This window comes from Jatropha curcas, chromosome 8, assembly GCF_041381405.1.
Source record: "Jatropha curcas cultivar XTBG-Jc1 chromosome 8, XTBG_Jcur_1.0, whole genome shotgun sequence".
Classification (NCBI taxonomy): domain Eukaryota; kingdom Viridiplantae; phylum Streptophyta; class Magnoliopsida; order Malpighiales; family Euphorbiaceae; genus Jatropha; species Jatropha curcas.
In genome coordinates, this window is record NC_143158.1 from 27,303,041 (window position 1) to 27,328,584 (window position 25,544).

The 25,544-nt window shown below is 32.3% G+C and overlaps 4 protein-coding genes across 4 annotated transcripts; 1 reads left to right on the forward strand and 3 right to left on the reverse strand.

Annotated features, from left to right (window-relative positions):
• Positions 1 to 4,127: 4,127 nt before the first annotated feature.
• On the reverse strand, positions 4,128 to 6,094 carry LOC105639299 (protein SLENDER RICE1-LIKE 1). Its single transcript, XM_012223309.4, has one exon. The coding sequence runs from the start codon at positions 5,841 to 5,843 to the stop codon at positions 4,203 to 4,205; it is 1,641 nt and encodes a 546-aa protein (XP_012078699.1). The 5' UTR covers positions 5,844 to 6,094; the 3' UTR covers positions 4,128 to 4,202.
• A 5,042-nt stretch (positions 6,095 to 11,136) lies between these two features.
• LOC105639300 (GRAS family transcription factor family protein) lies at positions 11,137 to 12,610 on the reverse strand. The gene has a single exon (XM_012223311.4). It carries the CDS (start codon positions 12,377 to 12,379, stop codon positions 11,192 to 11,194), a length of 1,188 nt encoding a protein of 395 aa, XP_012078701.1. The 5' UTR covers positions 12,380 to 12,610; the 3' UTR covers positions 11,137 to 11,191.
• A 2,729-nt stretch (positions 12,611 to 15,339) lies between these two features.
• Positions 15,340 to 17,005, reverse strand: GONST4 (golgi nucleotide sugar transporter 4). Its single transcript, XM_012223312.4, has one exon. The coding sequence runs from the start codon at positions 16,571 to 16,573 to the stop codon at positions 15,551 to 15,553; it is 1,023 nt and encodes a 340-aa protein (XP_012078702.1). The 5' UTR covers positions 16,574 to 17,005; the 3' UTR covers positions 15,340 to 15,550.
• A 2,314-nt stretch (positions 17,006 to 19,319) lies between these two features.
• Positions 19,320 to 21,716, forward strand: LOC105639463 (Pentatricopeptide repeat (PPR-like) superfamily protein). Its single transcript, XM_012223544.4, has one exon. The coding sequence runs from the start codon at positions 19,325 to 19,327 to the stop codon at positions 21,371 to 21,373; it is 2,049 nt and encodes a 682-aa protein (XP_012078934.1). The 5' UTR covers positions 19,320 to 19,324; the 3' UTR covers positions 21,374 to 21,716.
• The last annotated feature ends 3,828 nt before the right edge of the window (positions 21,717 to 25,544 follow it).

Consider the following 25,544-nt stretch of genomic DNA (forward strand, 5'->3'; position numbering starts at 1 on the left):
AAAAACTAAAATACCATGACATTTAAAAAGAAAAAAACTAAACTAATCTAGGTTAGAATTTCCATTTGTCGTGGAGGGAAAACAAAGAGTCAGGGATATATCGATTAATTGATATTCACAAAAAAAAAAAATGATCAACATAATGTGTCACTTTACTGTTTTGAGCCACCAACAAAAAGATAAAAAACAAAAATATACATCGAGTTAATTTCAATAAAAATAATAGGCATTTAATTTTAGGTATCAATATTCAAGAGAACAAGTTTTTTTATATATTCCATTACAACCTACAACTAATGAAATGAAGGTAGGACCATAGGAATAGTAAAGAATATTTTAGAAAAAAAAAAATCACCGTTTTTACAGAATTTCAGTTGTAAATTTGAGAAGACTTAATTGTCATTTCGTTATAAAGCAAATAACCTAAGTTAGTTTAGTCCTTTTTCTTCTTAATTGTAATGATATTTTAGTCTTTTTTTAAGGTTTTAATAGAAAAATCAAGAGAAAATAAATAGAATGACCAAATGGTTTGACGGAACTAAACTTCAGGATCATTAATTAATATTGTTAAAATGTAGGGATGACTTAGTTAGTTTGATCAAATCTCAGGGACGAATTAATTTTTACCCTTCTTAAGTTTCAGGGTATTTTAGTCTTTTTAAAAGATTTTAATAAAAAAATTTGGAGAAAATGGACGGAAGGACCAAATGGTTTGACGGAAGTAAATTTCGGAGACTATTAATTAATATTGCCAAACTGTTGAATGACTTAATTAGTTTGGTCAGACCTCATGAACGAATTAATTATTTTCCCTAAATAGAAAATATATCTAATCAAATAAAAATGATAACTATCTAATTTTTATAGAAATAAATTAGAAATTGTGTTCTAATTTCTCATACATAAAATAAATATTATTAGGTGAACGAGGTCAAATAAATTTCTATCAAATAAATCTAACTATTTATCATAAGTTAGCTATGTTATTATAATTTTTTTAGAGCTCTAGTTTTCAAAACCTAACATTTTCTCTTTAGGTTGTACAGATTGCTTGAATTGAAACGGATTAAACCAAATAGATTTTGATTATTAATCGAGCTGAATTGATTATATTAAAAAATAAAACAAAATCAATCAATTTAATTGAAAAAACCAAATTGAATGCTTACTCCTAAAATGTCACATAATTAAGTAATGTTATGTATCACACAGTATTAGTTCGGTACAACGGACGTCCCAATAAATAAAGAGGGATAAACCTCTTATGTGAATAATATATATTATACTATATTTAAATATGGGAATGGGAGAAATATTGAGATTTTCGATATCGTCCTTAATGAAATTTAGATTATCCTAAAATAATTTTACTCATGGTCAATTAGAAAATTACATTTTATTAGTTGATTAAACATTTTTAATTTTCTTAATTTTTTCATATTATATTCTAAATATATTTGACTTGAAAGAAAATAGTGTTTATAAAACTGAAAAAAAACTAGAACTATATATTTCTATTTTGGGTCACTTTTGAGGTTTCAAGAATTTGTGTGTATATGCGTACATGCATATATTCATTTTTGTAATGCATTGGGTAAGTAATACAGTCACTATAGCCAAAGTAATTATCATTGTCAATTCAGATCATTTGTTCATTTTTTTCCATTACCAATCAGTAAAAAAAATTTATTATTATTTTTCATTATAGTTGTATATAAATATTGATTTGGCTTGATTTTTATTTTGAGCACTTATTAAGGTTTTAAGAATCTACATTTATAAATTAAGAACTAAATGATCAGGTCTAGAGATAAGGTTGAATTTTATTTTGAGATTATTTTATTATAAATAAAATTGGATTAAGTATAGCATTACAACTAGCTCCTACGATAAATTTCAATACGAATTAAGCAAATGTATTTAAACAAATAATTTATGCTTTAATATTATTTAGAAAAAAAAATTAAAATAATCAAAATATATAACAAACATAACCAATGTATAAGTCACGTTATTAAAAAAAAAAAAAAAAAAAAAAAAAACTAATATCACTAAAATTTGGTGATAATTTTGGGGACCTTCCACTGTTCTACGTAGAAAAATCATCCAAAGACACATGATTGATTGACATCAATATTCATTTATTTTTGGCTATGACAACATGTCTTTAAATTAATGGACATGAGAACTGCAATTCCTTTCTGTTTTATTTTTTCTATTATTTTCACAACTAAAATGACTTTTTTTTTTTTTTTTCAATTTATTATTTCTTTCGTTAAATCTTTTAGTTTGAAACTTCTTTTTGACACGACTTTCCTAGCTACATCAATTGTCACGTCATCTAGAAAGGGACATCATAAGATGAAGGAAAATGAAAAAGTCTTAATTTGAATATTTGATTCTGCAATTTATAGAACTGTATTTATTAAATATTTTGATTTATAAAATTAAATTGATAATGTTTATTTATTAGATAATTAACTTTAAAATCATATTAATCAGTGGCGAAATCAGAAAAATAATTAGCAGGGATAGAAAAAAAATTTTAAAATCTAGAGGGGGCGATCTCAAAAAAATAACTATTTTATAAGTAAAAAATAATATTTTATATATTTTATGAGATAAATTTTTTTTAAAAATTAAAATTAGAGGGGCGGCCACCACCACCGGCCACCCCCTAATTCCGCCACTAATATTAACCATAAATCAAATTGATATTTTTAAAAAAAATTAAAAATTTTAAAACCATTGTCACTAATATTAATATGTTTTTGAGATTTGATGGTTATCAAAATTTTAAAACTTTAGAGACAGACACATTATGTTTTTAATAAAGTTTGAAATGCTATAAAAATTTTTATATATTTTGTCTCATTTTAATTAATTAACATAAAAAGGAATCTAATCTTTATATTCTTTTTATTAAGATGACAGGATTATAATAATTTTGCTAACCAAATAATTGTTATTATATAATAATGGTAAGTAATTTTTTTCTCAAAAGAAAAAAAAAAGTAATTTGAGACAAATATTAGTTTCTCATATTTTTTTTCTTAAAACACTTTGGTTTGGACGAAAATTAAACCATGAATTAAAAAAATCAAATCAAATTGGACCGAAATGGGCATGGTAGTTCTTATTTTCCATTGGTTTTGAACTGAAATCGTTTAATTAAACATTAGCGTTTAATTAATAATGACGTAATATTAATCTTAATTTAATTTTTGTTGAGATTATATAAATTGGAAACGTCGTTATTTCACAGAAAAACTGAGACAGGTCAGGGACAGCTAGAGTATTTGCAGTTGCAGGAAGAGTTGCTGTGAACGGGACAGATCTTTTGATGCATGTGACCACCTTTCCCTACTACTGCCTAATTATTACGGAGAAAGGGTCCCGACCCGTTGCCCTTTTTTGTATACACAAATTTGTAATTACACCTGTTCAAAAAAAAAAAAAAAATTGTAATTACAGTATTACACTCACACACACACACACACTCTTCTTTTCTTGTTAGGCGCACATTGAGTCTTCCATTTTTGTTCATGCAAGCTTTACATGATTTCACATTTTTTGTGTGCTTAATTTAGGAAAATTGATTATGAGCTTCATTAACTCACCAAAGTCACTTGTAGCACTCATTGAAAAGCAGAGGTTCAGTGCACGTATAGCTGTATTGCTCATTATAGCTATTCCTTATTTGGAAAGTGCTAGGTAACCCTTACTACCAACTTGCAATCCCTTTCTCTTTAAGAGTCTAATTTTCACAATTTTCGTAAGAATCGAATTTGTATTTTCATTTTTACGAAAATAATCGAATTTATATTTTCATTTTTACGAAAATTAAAATGTCCTATCATATCAATCATTATTTACAGGATTTATCATATTTTTTATTTATGCATACAATTAAATTAATAATTTGTATTTTATCGAGTAGGTCCATGTCCTAATTTTTATATCCAAACTTGCCCTGGACCCTGATAAAGCTAGGAAAACGAAAATGGCATAATCTCCAAAACCATTTTTCTAAATTTTTTCCTGCGTCAGATTAGAGGTCCACATCATACTCTAATTAAATATCATTTTAAGCAATTAAAATAAAAAAAGGGTTGCCGTCGCAGCAGTACAAGCAAGCAAGAAGATGTTTTGATTAATTAACCCCAAAAATTAACCTACATATATTGAAAAGAAAAAAAAATTTACAGCGCGACACCATTATTACTGATTATCCCAAGAGGGGAACCTGAGCCGCCGCCATCAGCCACAGCTTCCCAAGCCGAAGCTGCAATAAGAGGTCGGCTGTGCCAGCCGAGAGTCAAGCAACCTTCGTTTTCCTCCACACAGTACCCTTCCGATGAGAACAGAGTCAATAACATACTCGCTTGTTTGAACGCATTTGAACCCAAATGCAATGGCCTAAACCCAGCTGCTGTGAGCCGCGATCTCCATTTTGCCAATGGCTCATGCCGTTCTAGCCGAGCTGATCCCTCACAGCTTACCACGTTGCATATCTCTCTCTGTATGTACATTTCAGCTAGGATTTTCTCTGGCTGAAGCGCGCAAGCTTCGAGCGAATCGAACATTGTTGAGTAGTAATATAAGGCTTCTGTGAACCGGTCCAAAAACCCAGGTTGGTTATGATATGCTTCTTGCTCAACAACCGTCATGATTTTTGGATTCAAGTTCCGGATCCAATTCAGAACCATATCGATTGCTGAGTTTCTAGGCGGGTCGGATCCTAGCAATTTATGTAGTTGCATGATTGAATTGACCGCGACGGCTTCCTTGGGATTGACCTGCAACATCCATGGCTTCACATCCTCCAGCCGCGAAGCTGCTACCCCTCGGAAAGCGAATCGGACGTGTACCGACCTAGCTAACTCGGCGAGTCGCAACCCGATTTCTCGAAGCGAGTCTCGGCCGTCAGGTGATGGGGGACCAATGCCAGTTAACCTAAGCAAAGGGGGTCCACCGGGACGCAAAGCCAAAGCCTGTATCAGCGCCGGCCACTGCAGTCCATGCATCAAATTAAAATCTACTACGTGCACGCAATCATGACCGTCAAAAGCCTCCAGAATCGCTTGATTGGCAGTGAAATGAGCGAATTTCAAATACGGACAAGCCTCGTAAAAGTGATGGTACAAAAGCTCATTTTCGTAAGCGTAGCCAGAACCAACACCACCAACAGAACCGATCGGACCAAAAATACGGCGGCTCAAAGCATCAATGAAGCAACCGGCCACTTTACCGATTCCACAGCCGGTGTTAACACGCGTTAATAATCCCTGCATATCCTCGATCAAAGAGCCGGCAAATGCAAGCTCGCCACGTTGGATGTACTCTGCACACGTCATCAACATGTGGACGAGCCTTATCGCTGTATCTTCCTCCAGAGCAGTGACGACCCTCAACTGATTCTGTTGTTGAAGTTGTTGCTGCTGAGATATACACTGGTTTTGCTGGGCCGCCGCAGAGTGTTCAATCCCCCAAGAATTATCGAGAGCCGTTGAATTGGGAATGAGATCCGACAGATCGGAGGGGAGAGAAGGCAGAGGCTGAGATTGGTTAAGCTCGGAGAGGAGCGAATCGACCCACGAGGAGAGATCAGAGGGGTTATAATGGACGGCGTCTGAGGCAAGAAGGGAAAGATGTTGAGAAGGCGAGTTAAGCATGGCAGTTTCTAAGCGTTCAAGGCGTTGAGCCACATGCCGAAGCTCCGAAGATCGCACTTTGTACCCGGCTCCGGCGAGTAAGCCATCAATCTCGGCCGGCGTTTTGGTGATGGAGGAGGATGAGCTGGGAGCGTTGCCGGCTGACGAATCGGAATCGTACGGCAACATAATTAGCCGATTTTGGGATTTGTTTTAAAAGAAATTAATTTCTCTCACTCTTCACAGACTGTAGTTATGATTAGAGAGGGGAAATGGGTTTTTGTAGGAGGGTTTGGTTGGTCATGGAGGATTTTAGACTTTAGAGAGAGTGGGAGTGTGTGCGAATATGCAGTGGAGTCGACACTGAGAGAGTGAAAAAGTGATACTGATGGGCGAGGAAAGAGAGGTGAAGATGAGTTCTGTGAGAGAGAGGGGAGAGGATGACATGTAGTCATGTACTATGTACGAAAATTACGAATCATCAAATATAAATTACATTTTTTGTGCTCATGCCCACTTCTTTCTTTAATTTATTTTTATCCCATCTTTTCTTTTTGCCTTTCAATTTACTTCAAGTTTTATACTTATAAAGGATAATCAATAATTATCACATAAAATTTAAAAATAAAAACCTTCTATTTTTATTTTTTATTAACTCAAGAGTTACAAGTACAATTCCCTCATGCAGGGACGATTTATCCATCCACCCATCAACTCAACTAATAAAATATTTTACTGAATTGATATAATTTCTCATCATTTCTTGAAAAAAAAATATATAAATAATTTTTAAAAATATTGATTTTGATTGGTTTAGTTTATAACTTATAGACCAGACATATTAAAAGAATTAGAATTCGCATACATAATTTAATGATAACTACATACAAAATTAACTAGCTAGACCCTAATTAGTTCTAATTAAGTGAAAGTAGTTTCACTTATTCATCTTATTTCTTCCAATATTTCTAATGATTTGAGCCCATTTACACTCTAACATATTCCCTTTACCTAACATAATTAATTCAGAATTGTATGAGAAGGTGTACTTTTGTCATCATGACATAATAATTGTTTATCCATAAAGCTTTGTGATTGAATTTAAAAATAATTAATTTTTGGTTAAATAAATAAATTCACCTCGACTTTACAATTTTAACCTTATAGCACCATAAACTTTGCAGATCCTATCATGTACCTAAATTCATAATTTTGGTAATATTACACATCTTTCGACACTAATATCAATAATTTTAGAGTTTTTATCTTTTATTTGCAATATATCGACTCGACATATAATTAGTATGACTTTTGTAACAATAGTTTGCATAAATTTCAACTTTTCAACGAATATTTAATTGATATAACTTTGCAAGTTAGAAATATTAGATCTTATTTTATTATTTTTAGTAGGAGGATGCAAATGAAGAAAACTTTTAAAACTGTGGGTGTAAGTGAAAATGAAATGGCAACAGCAGGTGTATATAACAAGTAATATCAGTTGATAGCGAACATTGTATTAACTTATTATTATACTGAAAATGACATTTTAACAGCATTGAAAGCGCTAATGCTTGATTATCAGAAAATCAACAGGATAAGTTTTTTTTGTGAGTGTAACTATTCTTACAATTATGGAGCTTTTTTTAATTAATATCTTCAATCCCAGCAAAGGTAAGTTAATTATTAAATCAAAAATTTTAAAAATAAAAGGAAGTTTTTAGAGTTGATTACATAATTGCAGTGATAAAAATGACTCAAGCTAGTCATTAATTTTTGAGGCTAGATACGTTGAACCTGAAACTACTTACTTATCCAAATTATTTAGTATTTCTGTTTTATAATATTTATTATATTTATAATTTTACATTCTTTAAAAAATCATTAAATTTGTCTAAATTATAATAAATTACTGAGTAAATTGACTATATTACCCTTAAAAAAATCATTAAATTGAAGTAATAATCATTAGTCATGTACAAATGGCAAATACGGAAAAAAATATTTATTACTTTTTGCAATCTCAAATGTGACTAGTATTTTGGAACAAATTATTTTTCAATTGTGACAAGTATTATGAAAAGGAGGTGGTAATAAATAACTCTTAAAAGAGTATAATTCTAGAAGAGTAAGTTTTGATTTTTAACTATTAATTATTCTCTCCGTTCCTAAATATTTATCATATTTAAAAAAATAATGTGTTCTAAAATACTTGTTATATCTATGGTTTCAAAGATTAATAATGACCAACAATTATTATTTCAGTTTTTAAAAAATTTGATGCTTGGATATATTCAATTAATGTTCATATAGCCAATTTATTTAATAATTTATTGAAACTTATAAAAATTTAATGATTTTCTTAAGGGACGTGAAATTTCAAATGTGACAAGTATTTAAGAATGGATAGAGTACAAATTATAAAAGAGCTAAATTTAAATTTAATTTTTCGATTTGAAATTAGACTTAAAGTATTATTTTTAATGAATCAAGTTTGAATTCAATCAAGCTCAACTTTCATAATATAATGGGTTACACAGTATGTGACGATTGATAAAAACTTTTATGGTTAAGATGAATCGAACTCGAGACATATGAGAAAACTCACTACACCACACCACACATGATCGACACTAATTTAATTAGGCATCTGTCATAACCATCAGAATCTGAATTGACAAGGGAAAGGGCCCCTAAATGTAGTAATTAACTTTAGGTATTTAGCAAAAAAAAAAAAAAAAAGATTCAGCAAATTGTTAGGTAAGCAGCTGCTAAGAATATTCGTCAGTAACACACATGTCACGTATAAAATAACATATACTATTAATTAACAAGGCCAAACCCAAATTGTTCATAAATTACATAATTAGTCAGCATTAATTGAAGTTAGACAATAATTAATGAAAGATTAATAGTTATTTAATAGTAAGATGAAAACTACTAACGGCCATCAAGCACACATCAACATTAACCTTTAATTAATAAAATAAAAATGAGAAAAAAATCCTAATTAAAGAAAGAAGAAGAGGAACAACTATTGTATGTCATAGGCCTCGTGTGGAGGGGAATTTTGATTTCATTTAGCAGTTCAACGAGTCAATAAATAAATAAATAAATATATATATATATATAAAGTATATGGGTTGGGTCCACACATATAATTCTCTGTGGTCCTCAACAGGTACAACCATTCTTGTGAGACTGGACATTAATTTAAGTGCCTGCAAGATTGTGTAATGAAATTTCACTGTGCATTGGATCTCCTCTCTGACTTACATGCAAAATTGTGAAAAGTAAAATAAAATAAAAATTTTCTCTAATCAAGGAGCCTTTTTTTTTTTTTTTTGGAAAGTAATATAATAAATATTCATAATTGAAGTTTGTGGTAATTAAATGGGATTTTATTATTATATTAATGCAAGAATCTCACGTGCTCATGCAGGATTCTTTTTTAGTATACTGTTTACTTATAAATCCGATGTCTTAGGAAGCCAAGAAATCTTTATTGGAGACAGAGGATCAAATAGAGTCAATCAAAAGTTGTTGGATGTTAATATCACTTTGACTTTATAATATATCTACTAGTAGGATATTTTTACTTTTTTTTAAGTGATTTCTTTTAATTCGGACGTTACAATAATTATGTTTAATAGTCTTCTATAAGATGCTGATTCTACGACTTGATTATGCGATCATTATGGTTGGATTTAGTGCGCTGCAATCACTAGATTAAAATATCTTGGGTTGTGCATTTTTTTTTTAAGTATGAGATTTATCTCATTTCTAAATTATAGAGTCTAATCAAAATTGTTCGCTGAACTCGAATGTTCTTTTATCATCTGAGTTATTTCTTATATATAGAGAATATAACTTGTTTAGAAAGACATGGAAAGATTTTTCAAAAATTATTCTACATTTAAATGATTAAATTTATTGATTTAGTTTATGGATAGGCTCGTAAACGGGACTAGTCTTAATAAGTCATTATTTTTTAAAAAAAGCAATTTCAATAAGTGATGAGTTGGAGGGTTGACGTGGTCCACTAATATAAATATTGTTCAATTTTGGGAAGTTTGAAGAAGTGTTGAAAGCTCAAATCACACTCTCATACATAAGGAAAATTTTAATTTTTGCTTTGTCAAAAAATTACTAATTCAAAGACTTAAACCATAAAGCCTCTTTTCCTTTTTCTTGTAATTACTTCTAATTAAAGAAAAGAGTAAAGAGAATGTACATTGGAGTTAGAGTTAAAATGAATAGAGATTTCCTGTTATAAATGTAAAAAAAATAAATAAAAAAGTATTCTGGGATAGGAAAAATAGTTGAAGAAGAGGAAGTGGTCCATCTAAAGCAGCAGAGAACATGGCAAAAGGGGACCAAATAGGTCTGGTAACTGGTTTGAAACGCCCAAAAGGCACGAATTTAAGTGTAAGCAAGTGTAGTGTAACAGTCGACGACCCAAAGTTGTCAAACAGAGGGAATAGGATGTTGACACGTGCAACCAAGGGTGGTGGGAATTGGGACCAGCATTCTCCTATGAGAACATGTTGTGTTTGGGACAGACACCTCTATCTATTCACTGTCCATTCCGTTCTTTAAGCTGACACTTTCACGTTATGCCACCTCACCTGTCATTTATTTTACTTGGAATCCAATACCCGTTTCAAATCCACGTTTTGGGTCTCTTCCACAAATTACCTGTTTTAAAAGGCGGTTAATCGTTTTAATTGCTAATAATTATTTAAATAAGTGTAGGCTACTCCTAAATACTTGGTTTGTATTAGTGGATTTCATACCAGCAGAGTTGACTGTAACTGTTCTAACTGATAACTAGTTAGTTAGTTTGTGAAAGGATTGGTTGCCTACCTACTTAATAATTCTTGTCCCCCAAAGAATACAACTTTTCAATTTTGAGCGGCTGCATCTTAAGTACAGCTATTGAAGTTGATGTTAGAGTCCAATTTTACTTTCCTACACTTTGAAGTTTTAAGTTCGTACAATCAAATCATTTGATTTTTCTCTATAAAATTGCTTAAATGATGTATAAATACACCAATAATTGTGATCAACTATTTTAAATAGTTTTATTTGTTGTCGATCGCTATTCTTTCTGTATATTTTTTATTCTACTTATTCAAAAAATTTGAGTTTTTCTTCTTCCACTAGTGGGACTTGGAACTTCATTGTTCACGTGGTATTGATGCAATTGTTCTAGCAAGTTGGTGTTTTTATAATTTTATTTTACATTAAAAATTATTTTGAAGAATCAATATCATAATTTAAATATTATTAAGATATTTTGATCTAATAATTGAAGCACACTATATTTCATCTTAGTGATTGCAAAATCAAGTGATGGAGTCAGTATCTTGAATCTAATTTTCAATATAATTGCTTTTTGACAGGAAAGAAAATTAATATTTCTTCCAATTACCAAAATAGATACCCTTGTTAGTAAAAAAAAAAAAAAGTTTATGGCAAAGATAATGCCAGTATGAGTCACTTTTATTATATTTCACAAAAGTTAATATACACACTTATAAAGTAAGGCCAGATGAAAATGCAATTCCAGCCATATTGAGGCCCTTCATTTTGCAACCAGGGACAGGAATCCAATTCCAACTGCACCTGCCTGTATCATAACATACCCAAATTATGTCCCATAATCCCTCAAAATTAGACAACAAAACTGCCCTAATTACCCCTTCCCTTCTTTCTAAACACCCCATTATTACTCTATAAGGCTTCTTAATTTGCTCCATTAGTTTACATGGGACCTCTGAATTATACTCCCATTGCCTGCCATTTAAGCCCAAGCCCCATAACTCTATCCCGTTTAACATCCTCGCTCCTGTGTCCGCATCTCCAACACCGTTCGATTTTATGATCAACATGTGTCCATCACCGTATACGTACAACCGATCAATCACATTCCCCCAGCTAAATCCGACCGTTAATTGCTGCTGCTCTTCCTCTCTTTCTCTGTAAAATCTCGGCCGTACAACTATCGGTTGGGCGCCAGATTTCAAGCTCACGGCTACTACGAGGCTTTCATAAGGCCCGTTGACTACGTTGAGAAATATGTAATCACTCTCTCTTTGATTGCCGCGTGGAAAACTACCAGAATCTCCTCTTGCTTTCACAGACAGCCACGTGTTAGTTTCTGATGCGTACACGAACAAAACCGGCTCGTTATCGACCAACTCAGTGAACAAGAAACGGAAGTTATCCGACCCGGAAACTAATTTCATTCCGGATCTTCTCCAGGAAGACGTGCCGCGTGGACCCAATGGGCTTGGAGGTATCCTTTTAACCGTCTTGGTAACCAAATTAACGGCAATAACTTCCTTGTGAGTGTTGGAGGAAAACAGAAAAAAATTACCACTTGACGCCAAAAAATAAATATTCCCGCCGGAAGAAATTACGGGTTTTAATAAATTAGCGATTTGTAATTTGAACCAACGATCGGAGTTATCAGAAAAGCCATGAAGCACAGAGTCGCGATGCCACCGTTTCTTGTAGACGAAAAGCCAATTGGTTGACTTCGATCGAGAATTGTAATCCTGTACAAAAACTTGATCGGAGATTAAGTCGGAAAATGATTTGTTAAGAGATTTTAGAGCAAAGATTTCAGGTAAAGTCAAATAGAGGAGTATGTGTTGTATGAGTTCTAAAGGAAGGAGGCAAAATCCGACAGCGTTTGACAGATTTCGAGGATTTTCCATACTGGGTTAGAGGTATATCTGTAGAATTGTTGTTATATAGAGGCAAATTTTAATTAATTATTCACTGTCAAAAAAAATAAAAATAAAAAAATAATTATTCAATTAGTACAGTATTTGTTTGTGGTTTCATATATTATAATGATTGAATGAAATAAGCTTTGTTAAATTATACGATTAAAGGACAAATGATCCTACAAAGCGTGGGACTTATCATCATGGTGATGAAGGAAACGGACGGTGGGGGACGGTAGAGAAGGTTGACTTACCTTAAGTTGGATTATGTACTTATATTTATATTATTAGGCTTCCTAATGCATTTTAACATTCTTATATTTTGTTTTTCAGATATATCAAAAATATTTAAAGTGAAAAAAATTATTAGGATTTGAATTTCAACTTTATATATTATAAAATAAAGATTCAGTTCTCAAATTATAAGTTGAATATATGATTTAGGGTTCAAATTTTATTCAAAATGTAAATTGGATTCATAAAAATTTTTATATAATACAAAAGTTATAAGATGGTGGACTGTGGTCTGTGGCCTTTAATTACATGTTTACACTAGACAAAGCACATCAAGCAATATTGAGGTAGTTTAATTAGAGGGATGAGTCATGCTGTTGGCAAGATGTGAATGAGGCTTGATGTAGACTTTCCTTTTAATGGCAGCAGTGTTAAAACTTTTTTTAATAGCACGAATTAAGTGTGTTCTGATTAATTTTTTTTTATTTTTTATAGAAAATATAGAGAATGAGGTGTTTAAGTTTGAGTTCACTTCATTATAAAAATTATCACTAATTTAGAAAATATTATTAAATAAAAAGAGATTCACCTCTGCTGTGTAGTCTATAATATTATTATAATTTATTAGATATCCCATGAATTAAAAAAAAAAATTTCTAACAGACAAAGGCTTTAGTTTGCTTTCTGTTGTGGGCATTTTTGAGTCAGAAAGTGCAAATTAAGTGGAATTCAGATGTGGCTCAAAAGGAAAAACAAATCATTACCTAACTTTAGAGGGAACTAAAAGGTGAATCTTAAATTTGAATGCTGGATTATGTTCCTTGATGACAGAATGTAATAATTTCAACTCTTGTTTTATTAGCAGTTAGAATTAGCATCAGCAGTAAGTGGCCAATTATAATTATGAGCTTAGAGACTTAATCTAGAAAATAGGCATTTCATTTGGATTTGAGTCTTCTAATTTCAATTCTGCTAACAAAAAAAAAAAAAAAAAATCTACTTCATGTGATATACGGGTTCGAGCTAGAAGAATCGAGACGTTAGTTCTCTAATTTTAAAATTCTTTTTAAATTTACTTTATAAAGTAGTTTTTTTCAATGATTTATTTGAACTTTAGATAATTTTCTTTTAAAATATATATATATATTTATAAAAAAAAGGGTCAATTGACCCTTTTTATTAGCTAGATACGCTTCGGTATATGTAAAAGCCCCTCTTTAACCAATGACCTTTGTGCTTATGAAGAGTCGCGTACGATCCAACCATTGAACCGTATGAACCATCACACAGATTCACAGTCACAGGCTGGTAAACAAATTTACAGACGAAAGAGAGCATTACCTTTACCAAGACCCAGGCTTTTGATGGGTACTGGCCCAACAAATTGGTTTCTAATGGGCTACTTTATCGGCTGCCTATTCTATAAGGTTCTTAAAAATCCCACCACCACAACCACCACCCAGAACAGCACCATTATCTACAATTTTCTGAAATCCAACAAGCTTACAGCCCATACTTACAAGGTTACACAAACAAGAATTTGCATCAAGTCCGGCCTTTTTTTCCTACCCGGAAATGATGCTGCAAGGACTTGTAGGGTTCATTCAGAGATGGTAGAGTCCTCTCTTACCGAGCTCTAAGAGTTTGTAGGGTTCTCTCTTAGTAATGGTGAGGATGAGCACATAAATGAAAATGGTTTTGGGTCGGGTCCCATGGGTCCTCAATACAGCTCTTATGGATGAAGGAACTATTGTTTTGTTGGAATATTATGATTAGAAGGCTTTGCTATTCTTTCGCCAAATCCAAGTTGAGGTTTTCGTACATTCGCCCCCTAAAATAACACTGAACTACATCAATCTGTTCTATACAACAATGATGGGAAAAGAAGTTCTGAAACGAAATGGTTAAAAGATGGACAATGCACCTTTATAATTTTTGAAGACACTTATTTGACTAATTCAGTTTAATCTACCAAATTCATGGAAATCAAGTAAGAATGTTCAAGCAGTTTCCCAAAACACTGATTTTTCACAAAACAGATGGGAAATTTGAAAAATGCACATCGCTTCGCATTTGAAACACATCAAAAGATCTGAATTGACCTTCAAATTGTAGATCAAACTGTAAAAATTTTATACTAATTATCAGCAAGAAACAAACTTGGAAAGTCACTTAGATAGCAAGACCAGCATCATAACGTGGCGTTTGCTTGCATAGCAGAACACATTTATGTCAAAGACAAAAATCAAATTCTATCATACCCAATGCTTGGACACCATTACAGAAATGCAAAAAAGACAAGGACTATTACCTCCAGTTATATCTTCACCCAATATTGGTTGCATCTACAAAGATTTGGTGATTTACTCAAAATGAGTAAGACATAAACTCATAACTTAACAAGCTCCCCCAAATCATTTTAGCCATATAGAAAAGTCTAGACTCTGGAGTCCCAACTTCAAACATGAGAAAGTTACAGTGTACCCTCAAAAAGATAAAAAATAACTCCTGAATTTACAGTTTTTCATATCTCTACCGGGTCATGAAACTCGATTTGAATGAAGTTAAAAGACTAGCAAACCTATTCATTGGTCTTGAACTCACACTTGAATTCCATATTTGCTGTATCTGATAGCCAGCTTCCCACAATCTAAGTAATTAGGTAAAAGATAAAAGACAACTTCTTGAAAGCAATATACACGAACACCAAAAAATTCTTAAAAAGGGTAAAATCATCATCGAATGCTAAAGCAGATAAAATAAAGATACAGAAAATGTGAGGAGGACAATTTCTTTTAAAATCTAATGCATCTAGGATATTCCTTAATACCTAGGAATAGAGATAAATACCTACATACACCTCAATAAGCCACTTCAAATCATTATCAATGCTAAGAAAACATACAAAATAATAGTTGTCAGCCCTTAGTTCTCCTCATCACCATCAGTTTTCTTGACAAGTTGAGTATCTTCATCATCCTCATTTTCAATGTTTGTTTGCTTAGAAACAGGCTCAGTCCCAGGTCTAGTAACTGACTGCTGATAAAGTACACCTCCAGCTAGAGTGAATAGGAGGCAAAGCAAACCAAACGGGCTGGCATGCTTATCCCAAATGAGAACATTGATGACGACTGTAAGAAACTTATTAACCACACCAGTAACAGTGAAGGCTGTTGCAGATATAGCCTTTCTTGCTGCAAATCCAAAGAAACTAATAGCCAAGCCAAACACGCATGACAAAGACACTGCAAAAAATGCATCAAATTCGAACCAATTCCCACCCTTTGATCCCAAAGCAGCAAAAACCTCATTATACTCTCCTGTGAGAATCCAGAACACAGGAGCTATCATCAATGACAGCAAATTGTTGTAAAACACAAGACCCCATGTATTCAACCCAATACTTGATACAATGTGTTTAATATAAACCATTTCTGAAGTGATGGTCACTAAATAAGCAAATGCCCAAGAGTAAGCCGTCAAAGTAAAAGCGGAATCAGTAGCCACATACCCAACAGCACCACCCAATATAACAAATAATGACAGAAAGGTAAGTTTAGATGGGACTGGTTGTTTTCTAAACACAATATCAGCAATAGCAACCAAAAGGGGCGTTAAAGATCTGAACACTATAAAAGTATCCACATTGGCATGGCGCAGAACATTAGTGTTGGTAAAGATTGCCAAATAGAAAACAAGTGCAGCTGGCAAAAACTTCTTGGCAGTTTCAAATGTGAAGGCATCATAATGCAAAAAGCCTAATTTACCAAGAAGCCACACACCTAATGCTGATGTCAAATACTGCAGTGCAGTTAGAAGACCAGGAAAGTTGAATTTAGTGATGGCAAACTTATTAATCACAGCAAGCAAACTTGAACAGAGTGCATAACCCAACACAAGACTGCTTGTCGTTAATTGCTTTGTGGAATCGACTCTAATCGAAGACATTGCCGAATCCTTTTCTGTATTTTAGAGAATTGAGAAAACCTGATGGACAATTTAGTAGATCTTCAACAATCTAGAGTCAGAAATAAAAGGGTTTAGCAGAAACATATACATTTGAGTGAATATGAACTAGAAAGTGACTTCATCAAGAATCTGAGATATGGGTTTTAGTTATCAAGGTGATCTACGAAAAGAAAAGAGAAATCAATTGACGAACACAGATTCAATGGATTAAACCGCTGATTGAGGTTAGAAAGAAAGACTTGATTTTTATAATGAAAATTAAAAATTAAAAATTAAAAAAGGGAAATGAAATTAATCAAGACTTTAAAGGGAGAAAGAGATAGGAATCACCGACACTACAAGTGAACAGAAACAGATCTTCAAGGAAACGGGAGACTAACGGAGTTGCGAACTTGCGATTGGTTGAAGTGAAGACAAAATAAACATGGAGCCAATTTTTTCGTGCGGTACAAGGGGTTAGAAGAGGATTTTTGATTGGCAAAAACGACCTCGTTTGAAGATTGTGGGACGAGCGAAATATCCCTCAGGTTCCCTTAAATTTAATAGTTTTTTATTTTTTATTTTCTGTTTAGAAATAAGGCTAACCATTAATTTTTTATTTATTTCAATTCTATCATTATTTAGATATTCATTAAATTTTATTTCAATTAATTAAAGGAAATTTAATCAATTACCTTTTTTTTCTAAAATTGAGAAAATATAGTCATTTTCTTTTTTTTTTTTTATAAATAAGATTAAATTATTTTTTAAATTTTTATGCAAAATAAAAAACTGTCATGGAGTATGTGTTTGTCTGTGAGCATTCAATAGAGTTTAATCTTTTGGCAGGGATGTTGGCTTTAACTTTTCAAACAGTAGGCCTAGCTTTAGAGTAGTAAATGGACCAAGTTGCTCTAATTCTATTTTATTTAATTGATTCATTGGTCACAAATTCTTCTTTTGGAATTTTTAGTCTAGCTAATTGAATATTTCTTACATAAAATTAAAAATATTTCAATAAACAATAAATTTATATTTTTATTTAATCTTATCTATTTGTTAAAATTTTGATAATATTCATTTTTTTTAACAATCAACAAGTTTTGGAAATATTTGTTGTCATCTTAGTAGTTTTTTCCCCCTTTGTCATTTTTGTTAGGAAAATGTAAATAGCTTCTTTCTATAGCAGAAAATAACATCATTATTTTATTGTTATTTTAATTCTATCAATTTTTCCTTAATCTTAATATTTGCTTGGATTTAAAATTACACAATAAATAGAAAAGGCAAAAAGGGGTTAAGTAACTGTAAATTGTAGTAACTGAATCTATTATCAAGTCGTATATCCACTCACCATTGGACTATGTCTTGGTGTACTAGTTCTTACTTGTTATTTCAATATAATAACTGCTGATGTGATATTTAAGATGGACATAATAGGAAAATTATATGAATAAAATTATTTTTTAATAATAATAATTACTATTTTCTTAATCTGTGTGAAAATAGAAAATTGACTATCTTTTTAAAACAGAGGGAGTATATATCACTGATAAAAAATTTTACAGCCATTAGCTAAATAAATATATAATAAACTATTAAATAAATTAATCATTAATGATTAATATATACTAAAAAATAATAGTATTTTTTATTCATCCATATGGAAATAAATATAAATTTATATTGGTACCATGTCCAATATATTTTGGTCTAACAATTTAAAAATAATAAGTAACTAGTTTAGTTGAGTTTGTAGCTGAAGTTTCTTGACTCGTCAGAAGTGGATTTATTGCAAATTGCAATCAAAGCTTACGGAGGTGGTAAAGGCCTGCAGATCTGAGGAAGGTGCGACGGAGTAAAGATCACTGCAACTTTATTGACTTGCTGAAAAACAAAATTCCTGATTTATCTCATACATAATGTGGCATTTAAACAATTAGGAGTGGGACTCAGTTGACTATATTAATTAATATGTAAGTACAATTTTTTTTTTTTTTATTTTAAGCATTCCGTATCGAAAGCCCACTAATCTGATTAATCCAGATTCGCACTGGGCAGACTTATAAAAGAGATAAAATGCTCCATTTTGAGTCTTTAAATAGACTCCATATTCAGCGTTTAAATTCGAAACCTTTAGTTAAGAGAGAAGGGATCCTTGCCATCCCATTTCACCCCTTGGAGATGTCAATGTTCTAATGCCCACACCGGATATGGACCGAACTGTCTCACGACGTTCTGAATGTCGTGACCAGCGGTTAGGCTTGGTTGATTTTGTCAGAAAAGAAAGTTGGTTTCGGGGGTTCATTGATTAGTACACCTCCGGTGCTGGGTCACTCCATAGATTTTCCTTCCTTTTGCCGCATTTCACTAAAGAGTTGAAGAGGGTTTATTGATTAATACACCTATGGTAATTTGAATAGTTATTGTATCTAATATATACAAAGGTAAAATTGAAAAATAATTATTTATTACTTAAAATGACTCATATTTTATATAAAATAATTATCTTTAAAAGATTTATATTCTAAAACGGATAGAATTGACAACCGTTAATATCTACTAAAATAATTAAATTTATCGAATAAAGTATAATAAAAAAATGAGCAGAAGAGATTGTCTTGAAATTCATAAAATGGGCCCAATCATCCAAGCTGGGCAAGTCCAATTGGGCCTAAGCCCGAAGATTGAAGAGAGATATACTTGTCGGTCTAACGGTTGCTAAACCCTTTGCCAAACGCAGTACTAAACATGAAACACATCTTTCAGTCATTGCAGTTAATCTCCCGCCATTTCCTTTCTAAGCCAAGCAAATTCTCTTCCTTTACAAACCCCACAACCAGGCTCACCAAACAATCCTGCATCTTTTTTCTTAAAAACTGCAAATCAATAACCCATCTCAAACAAATCCATGCCCAGATTTTTCGTTTGGGTCTCCACCAAAACACCGACGCAAACAACAAGCTAATGGCTTTTTGCGCAGACCCATCTAATGGAAATTTGCAATATGCAGAGAGACTCTTCAATTACATACAGAATCCACCTTTACTTATCTACAATCTCTTGATCAAAGCGTTTGCAAAGAAATGTTACTACAGAAAATGTGTTTCGCTCTTCAGTAAATTGAGGGAAAATGGGTTATGGCCTGATAATTTCACTTACCCATTTGTTTTTAAGGCAATTGGGTTTTTAGGACAGATTTTAGGGGGTGAAAAGATACGTGGGTTTTTGGTGAAAACTGGGTTGGAGTTTGATACATATGTATGTAACTCGCTCATTGACATGTACGCTCAATTTGGTCTAATTGATGTTATGAAGAAGCTGTTTGATGAAATGCCTGATAGAGATGTAATTACCTGGAATGTGATGATCTCTGGATATGTTAAATGTAGAAAATTTGAGGATGCTATAGATGTTTTTTGTCGTATGCGAGAAGAAACTGATTTGAGGCCTGATGAAGCTACGGTTGTAAGCACTCTTTCAGCTTGCACGGCATTGAAAAATTTGGATCTCGGTAAGGAAATTCACCATTATGTGAGAGAAAAACTTGAATTTAGTTCAATTATCGGAAATGCGTTGCTGGATATGTACTGCAAGTGTGGTTGCTTGAGGATAGCACGAGCAATTTTTGAAGAGATGCCTTATAAAAATGTCATTTGTTGGACAACAATGGTGTATGGTTATGCAAACTGTGGTGAGCTAGATGAAGCTAGAGCGTTGTTTGAGAGGAGTCCAGTCAGGGATGTTGTTATTTGGACAGCTATGATTAATGGGTATGTTCAGTTCAACCGTTTTGATGAGGCAGTGGCACTGTTTAGGGAAATGCAAATCAGAAGAGTTAAACCTGACAAATTCATAATGGTTTCTCTTCTTACATGTTGTGCTCAAACAGGAGCATTAGAGCAAGGTAAATGGATTCATGAATTCATAGATGAGAACAGTATAACAGTAGATGCAGTTGTTGGAACTGCTCTAATAGAAATGTATGCAAAATGTGGGTGCATAGAAAAAGCTTTGGAGATTTTCTATGGGTTAAGAGAAAAAGATACAGCCTCATGGACTTCAATTATATGCGGGCTTGCCGTGAATGGAAAGACAAGAATGTCACTCGATTTGTTTTCAAAAATGAAACAAGCTGGGGTTAGACCTGATGATATTACCTTTATCGGAATTTTAAGTGCCTGCAGTCATGGAGGATTAGTTGAGGAAGGTCGTAACTTTTTTAATTCCATGACGACTATGTATCAGATTAAGCCAAAACTAGAACATTATGGTTGTTTGATTGACTTACTTGGTCGAGCTGGACTTCTTGATGAAGCAGAGGAGTTAATAAAGAAGGTGCCAGGTGAAGATAAGGCCATTGTAGTTCCACTTTACGTCTCTTTGCTTAGTGCTTGCAGAATCTATCGGAACGTTGAGATGGGTGAAAGAGTGGCTAAACAGCTAGTGAAAATTGAGTCAAGTGATTCCGGTGTCCACACACTTCTTGCTAATATATATGCCTCTGCAGACAGATGGGAAGATGTAACAAAAGTGAGAAGGAAAATGAAAGATCTTGGAGTTCAAAAATTGCCCGGTTGCAGCTCAATTGAGGTGGATGGTATCATCCATGAGTTTTTAGCTGGGGATCCATCTCATCCTCAAATGAGAGAAATATATTCCATGTTGGACGGAATGGCCAAACCCCTGAAGGGTTCAGAAAGGAATGAAATGGAAACAAAAGATATTGTTGCTATGACTTTGGATGAACAAAAATGCTTGTTCAATATTTTATCTACAGGAAATTTCTCAACATCATAAGTTGTAATCAATTCAGATGGTAAAATTCCAAGAAATTCTCTCAGGCTAGAGAATTAAGTTACTTCACACCCAAATTGTCAAGAAGGGACTATAGAGATATATTCACCTATACTTTGATGAAGAGGCCACTCAAATATGTTTGGCTGGAGTTTTTGATTGGGTGCTGAAACGAATGTTCACTGCAGAATTTCAAGGCCATACTGTTACTGGTTGAATTTGAGGTGCAGCCTCTTTAGTTTTGTGGCCTAAAAATGCCTGCTTATATTTATTTTAAAATTTTGCAATCAGAGTTTGTCTGGAACACCATTAATTCCAAATATTTTTTCCCATTTTTTTCCGAAAATTATCAGTCATCATCCGTTGCCCTCTGCCTCCAGAGTCAGAGTATCTCTCTCACTAATTTTGTCCCAGTTAATATCAGTTCTCTATCTTAATTTTCCCTTGCTTTCTTAACTCAGTTTCTCTTACTGAGAAACCTTTTAATCTTTGCAACTTCTCAAATCACTGAAAACCGGGAAAGCGAAGGATGTGAAAACTGCGAGTGAAGGTGTGATCTCAAACAGAACTCTGCAATCGCGTATCAAACAATATGCTTTTTTATGTATACATTGGATGCTTCAGTTTCTATTCTTGCAACCAGCTGTAGAAATTGTTATGAGCTGATGCTGATTATTTCAGTGTCTTCAACATCCGTATCACTTCATATCATATCTGCTGATCTTCAGGGATTCTTTTGTTAAAAAACCTTTCTTTTTAATCTCCTCTGCTTTAATAAAGAAAATAAAAGAGTCAAATTGAATTCTATTTCAGAATTTATAATCTTTCATTGTGTAAAATTGCTTTTCCGTGTTCTTTTTTCTCTGTTATCCAGCGTTCAAGTTGGGATAACAAACTGTTGATACGTAAATGCTTTATATATGATAGCTTTTTGCTAAACCTAAGGTACTTGGGATTAATTCTAGTAACCAAAGTGAAAGTGAAGATTGAAGAAATAGTGAATTTTAGAACTTCCAAATAAAAGACTTACAGCTGTAATTTAGATGTGCAGTAAATCAACTATAATGACAATCTTGTCCTATCTTAATACAAATATACATGCATGTATCATATATGTCTTTTAAAAGAAGGATGATGCAACCGACAATAATTGTTTGCTCTTGCAGTATTTAATTCAATATCACCATATCATATCTCTGTTGAAAGGAAAAGTAATTGAATTACATTTCTTGGGTCCCACCAGAAGACTTCTTGTCAGTTTTGGACAATACTTTTTGGACCTTTTTTTATTTTATTTAATATATGTCAGAGAAACGACGCTGTCGCACTCTACTGAGTGAAATCTTCAACCAAACAAATGACTCCTCACTAGGAATTAAGTGGACGACACATAAGTTTATCACGAAAATTCCACGGCATTTCAAATTTTTGCCTATAAATTTAATTAGTGTCTCCAAAATTACCAATTTTGGGGATATTTACATACTTCTCATACAAACAATAATAGTTTTAAAGATTTTTTTGACATCAAAGCAAAAATTAAAAGTGTTACAGTATATTTTCATGAAAATATAAAAATAAATTTATGCTTTTTTCCGAAATAATATGATTTATAACAACAACTATTCATTGTAAATGGAATAAATTATAATTATCATTCCATTTTAGACATAACTAAATTAGATACCATAAAACATTATCAATAAACCACAAAGGGTGTCTTAAAAACCATAGGGTAAATAAATTAACTGTTCCCAACTAAAAACACTTGTGGCAAAATTTAACTAAATTCAAGTAATTGTGTTTAAGCAGCTGGAGCACAGTCGCCGTCATCGTCGTCGTCATCATCATCGCCCTCCATGGATGCTGCCGGAGCATAGTCATAATCCCCATCATCATCGTCACCCCCATCCCCATCAATGCTTGGTACTACTGATGCATAATCAAATCCATCATCATAAATTATAAGGTTCTGGTTATTGCACCAGGAGGAGGCAATGGCTTTGAGAAGGACAGACGACATTGTTTGTTCAATTAAGAGCGAAAGGGAAGGATAATAGAGAAATTAAAAAGAAAAGAACGGTAGTTTGTTTGAGAGGGGAAGAGACATGTGGTGTTTACTTATAGAGGTTTGACACAAGTCAAACACGTTGTGGAGTGTGGACTGAGGGTTTAAGGGTGTGCATGACCTCATGCCAATTACGTGTGCTCCTCTGTAAGTGGTCCACCTTTCCTACTTTGCTTGGGTTCTTAATGACACATCAGCAGACACTTCAGACCAGTCTTACGTATTTGGTATCAACCAAGCGTTTGATTTTTGGGCAGGATAGTAAATGGGAGTTTTTTGTGCAAATTGAGATTGGTAGGCAATCATGGCATATATGGAGGATTATACATATATATATATATATATTCTTGTCTTTTGTGGAAGAGTGGAAGATTTGAACACATTTCAAAAAAATAAGAGAAAAAATAGTTGCTTTTGTTGTTTTTCTACGTAATTAACAACTTTTTTTTTCCAAACACATTGACGGGTAAGATGTAATATTAAATATTTTCTTTTATGTCTCGAGTTCAAACTTGAGTATAGAGCACTTTTAAAATTTAGTTGAAAATTGAGATAGAATGGTTTATATATCAAATGATTTAAAAAAAGAATTCAAAGAATATTACAAAAAGAAAATTAAAGAGAAAGATAAGCCGCATTAAAAAAAAATGAGAATCCATATAGATTTATTTGAAATTATACTTGAAGATAATAATTATAAATTATTAAAGTATATAATATTAATAAAATAAGAGTTGAAAATTATAATTTTGCTATAGGTAAGAATTTTTTATTAATAGAATTGACAATTATTATTTTTAATTTTTACTTTTTAAAAATAAAGATAATAAATTTTCATTATGATATTATACTAAATATTAACTGTATGGAATTTAATTGAATTTTGCATTTAAAATTATATTTTTTTCAATAAATAATTTATTTTATGATTAATTAAGTTATCAAGAAAAAACTCAACATAGTGAAAGCACATATGTTAATTAAGTGAAAAAAAATCCGGAATGAAATACGTATTACATGGACAAAAATTCTAGAGTTTCCAACTTAATTAACACTACTCAAATTCTATAATCTCAACTGATTATTTCAGACAGATCCAAACTCACCACACCACGGTAGCATACAGACTCCAAACCTTAGTTTTTTCTGAAGGAAAACATCAAAACATTACATTAACCGTAATAAGGTAATAAATATTGCGGAACTTGGTTCCAAACTTAGAAACGAGCAAAAGAATATGAAATTCTAGCTAAAGTACGAGCTCTAATATTGATTTGTCTCCTAATCTATCCATAATAGTCACATTTGAACTAAAGGTTAACAAATCTTTACGATCATTAATAATTAAACCTAATTTAGAAAAGTCCAAACTAGAAGAGTTCAAAGCATAAAGAATAGATTGACAGTTTGTGAAAATGCAGCCTGGAGAAATGAAATTGTTTTGAAGCCATGCTAGACATGCTCGAAGACCCGAGGCTTCAACAATGGAAGGGATCTGTGTAAGTATCACAAAGGCCATGAATAGCTTGAGAGTAATTACCTTCCTTATGTTCAAAAACTATCCCAAAACCGGCCATTCTTATCCAATCAAAAGATGCTGCTATGTATTATCCCACACAGCACATAACCACCCTTCTTTCACGCACCTTCCTCCATGCAAAACACCATTAACAACATTTTAAGTTATATTTTTAGCAATAGAAAAACTCATTTCTAAATGAATTTTAACTAGCATTCACTCTAAATGAATTTCACATTTTCAATTCATTTGAATTATTGGTTTAGAGAGATTTCAAAAAGTTCAATTTTACAGAGTGAATGAATGATAAGTCCTAAAATATTCTGTAGTTTGCCTATAAAAAAGTAAGTTTGCGGTTATTTGCGCATAGAAACATTAACATTTATTTTTATTGGTTTGTTTGATTGATCGATTCAAACATCTCTTTTCCTCTGGTTAGGCTACATCTGATATACGAAATGGAATGGAACAAGGAATGAAAATAGGAAACGAAATGGAACGGAACAAGGAATGAAATAGGAAATAGAATGTAATGAAAATAGGAATAGAAATATATATTCCTACTGCTTTGTTTGGTGCAAAACATA

Excerpts from the sequence above, each read along its gene's own strand:
- LOC105639299 (XM_012223309.4), bottom strand. The coding sequence starts at position 5,843 with ATGTTGCCGTACGATTCCGATTCGTCAGCCGGCAACGCTCCCAGCTCA.
- GONST4 (XM_012223312.4), bottom strand. The coding sequence starts at position 16,573 with ATGTCTTCGATTAGAGTCGATTCCACAAAGCAATTAACGACAAGCAGT.
- LOC105639463 (XM_012223544.4), top strand. The coding sequence starts at position 19,325 with ATGAAACACATCTTTCAGTCATTGCAGTTAATCTCCCGCCATTTCCTT.
- LOC105639300 (XM_012223311.4), bottom strand. The coding sequence starts at position 12,379 with ATGGAAAATCCTCGAAATCTGTCAAACGCTGTCGGATTTTGCCTCCTT.